This window comes from Mastomys coucha, chromosome X, assembly GCF_008632895.1.
Source record: "Mastomys coucha isolate ucsf_1 chromosome X, UCSF_Mcou_1, whole genome shotgun sequence".
Lineage (NCBI taxonomy): Eukaryota > Metazoa > Chordata > Mammalia > Rodentia > Muridae > Mastomys > Mastomys coucha.
Window position 1 is genome coordinate 14,296,834 of NC_045030.1, and position 2,592 is coordinate 14,299,425.

The following is a 2,592-nucleotide window of genomic DNA, read 5'->3' on the forward strand; positions in this document are numbered from 1 at the left end:
TAAGCCATCTCTAGCCTATAAGCTCACTTTTTGTTTTTGAGACAATATACCCCAGGCTGGCCTTGAACCCATGATCCTTCTCACTCACCCTTCCAAGTGCTGAGATTGCAGGTCTGTGCCACCACACCCAATTTAGGACTCTTGAAAACTGGCCAGTGTATTTATCTGGTGGCCCCATCACATACTGAGGAGAATCAGATGGGGGGGGGGTGTTTTCACTAACCTAATTTGGGATACTTTGCTACAACTAGATTTTAAAGAGAAACTGCACTAATGAGCCTGGAAGAAGGTTAATGAGCCTGAGTAAATTGTGGTCAAGCAAAGAATATTTGCTAACCTCTTCCCTATTCTAATTTTCCAACACACTTAATAGCCTCTAACAATCCACATTCTTATTTTTTTCCCCTTGGAACTGGGGACAGAACCTAGGACCTAGGCAAATACTGCACAATTGAGCTACAAACCCAACCCCTTCCCCCCCCCCCAACCCTTTTTTTTTTGTGAATTGTTATTTTAAACAGGTTCTCATTAAATTGTCTAGATTGGTCTTGAACTCATACTAAAGTGATCCTATATCAGGCTCTGACAGAGCTAGGGTTACAGGCCTGTGCCATCATCCCTGGCTACTTAATGTTAGCCTGTCTCCTCCTGGTTTGAATGTGAGTTCCTTAAGGAAATGGATTCCTGTGTTTGGGTCACTGTCCTTTCCCTAACACCCTGAACATCAGGCATTCCAAAATATTTGTTGAATAAGCCAACAAATGGATATATGAAAAGGGCTTAAAGTAGTGCCTAAAAGAATAGACAATATACAGATGAATCAACTGATGAGGAAACCATTTGAATTATGCTGTATATGTGTTTTGCTGCTATGGGTTCATGCTGCCTGCCCCATTTGATTCCCCATTTCCCCCCTTCCTTTCCTCTAGTCATAAGGGCTAAATTCATGGGTTCCCCAGAAATCAACGAGACCACCTTATACCAACGTTATGAGATCAAGATGACTAAGGTATTTCTCCTCCCTCCCTCCACAGCTGTACCTAACCTCTTCCTCCCCCTCAAAATAGAAGCATCTAGCCTTTCGTTGGTGTGGATGTTTTCTGTAAACTTATGATTTAGATGTACTGCCATCAGGAAAGAGAGTGGAGTGGGAGGATTATGTCAGTAAAAGATACACTTTTTGTCACTCATGGGCAGATGCTCAAAGGATTCGTTGTGGGAAATACCGCAGATTTCCGGTACGCCTACACCCCAGCCTTGGAGAGCCTCTGTGGATATGTCCACAAGTCCCTGAACCGCAGCGAGGAGTTTCTCATCGCGGGTGAGGTCCCGCCCCTTCGCTTTGGGCCACATCCCTTCATCCTCAGATGCTTTCTGGCAACTGGGAGGAGCTAGGCTAGGCTCTAAAGGGCCTGGTTGAAATGGGAGTGGGAGGGTCTGTAACCTAATATTATCAGGTGACCACTCCAACACCACCCAACCAATCAAAAGCTTGTTGGTTTCTTGCTTCTCTTACAGGACGCCTAAGGAACAGGAATTTGCACATCAGTGCCTGCAGCTTCTTGGTTCCCTGGCGTAGTCTGAGCCTTGCTCAGCAGAGGGCTTTCTCAAAGACCTATAGTGCTGGCTGTGGGGTATGCACAGTAAGTGCCTGTTCCACTTTTCCTCCTGGAGATAAGTCTTGAAATGGTTTCTTTTTCCCTCTGGCCATTGTATGCCACTTCCCAAGCAGCACTGTAGCTGCTTCCCAAACCCAATCACTATCTTTGATTTCTCTTGCCATTTCTCCACCCCTGGGACTGCTCTTTGGAAATTCTGGTTGTTCTATTATCTCTGGACTGCCTGTTCCCTAACCTTCTCTGTCTGTCTAACTTTCTTTTGTGACTATTCTGGGACACCATTCTCTGTTTCTGACCTCCCTAGATTAGGTTTTGCTTCCCCAGGCATAATCTGCAAGATTTCAAAGTACTATTTTCCAAATCCACAGGGACATGTTGGCCATCTGGTTGAAATGGGAGTGGGAGGGTCTATAACCCTCCTAATTTTCCTCCTGGCTATTTCAAAACTTTTCCCTGGTAGCACCAAATATCCTCTGACCAGCCCCCTCCTCAGTCATTGTCCAAGAGCCCTGCTTCCTTTTTAAAAAAGATTTATTTATTCTACATATATGAATACACTGTAGCTATCTTCAGACACATCAGAAGAGGGCATCAGATCCCATTGCAAATGGTTGTGAGCCACCATGTGGTTGCTGGGATTTGAACTCAGGACCTCTGGAAGAGCAGTCAGTGCTCTTAACCACTGAGCCATATCTCCTGCCCTCCCTGTGGCCTTTTCTTATGCTTGCTCTCCCTGCATGCCAACTGATCCCCATACTATTACTTCTCTGCCCTGTGAGACAGTTCTTCACAGGCCTGTCTGAGTGACTTCAAGTGACAGTTCCCTAAACACAATTCCAGAACACTGGCTTTCTGTTCCCCAAATGGGAGAAGCCATGCTTGGGTCTATGCACAAGTAGGGCAACACCAATCCTTCCCAGTGGCTCCCTGTGGCTGGGGAGAGAGGTGGGGAGAGAGAGGGAAGGAGGGAGAG

General features: G+C 46.0%; 2 protein-coding genes across 3 annotated transcripts in view; one reads left to right on the forward strand and one right to left on the reverse strand.

Moving 5' to 3' along the window:
* Syn1 (synapsin I) overlaps positions 1-2,592 on the reverse strand; it is a 52,042-nt gene that overhangs the window by 11,425 nt on the left and 38,025 nt on the right. The window lies entirely within an intron of this gene.
* Timp1 (TIMP metallopeptidase inhibitor 1) overlaps positions 1-2,592 on the forward strand; it is a 5,125-nt gene that overhangs the window by 1,932 nt on the left and 601 nt on the right. For both annotated transcript variants that reach the window (XM_031346199.1, XM_031346112.1), the window contains exons 3-5: positions 930-1,009; positions 1,198-1,321; positions 1,519-1,643. In XM_031346199.1, coding sequence (XP_031202059.1) covers positions 930-1,009; positions 1,198-1,321; positions 1,519-1,643 — 329 coding nt within the window. The remainder of the gene's footprint in view (positions 1-929; positions 1,010-1,197; positions 1,322-1,518; positions 1,644-2,592) is intronic.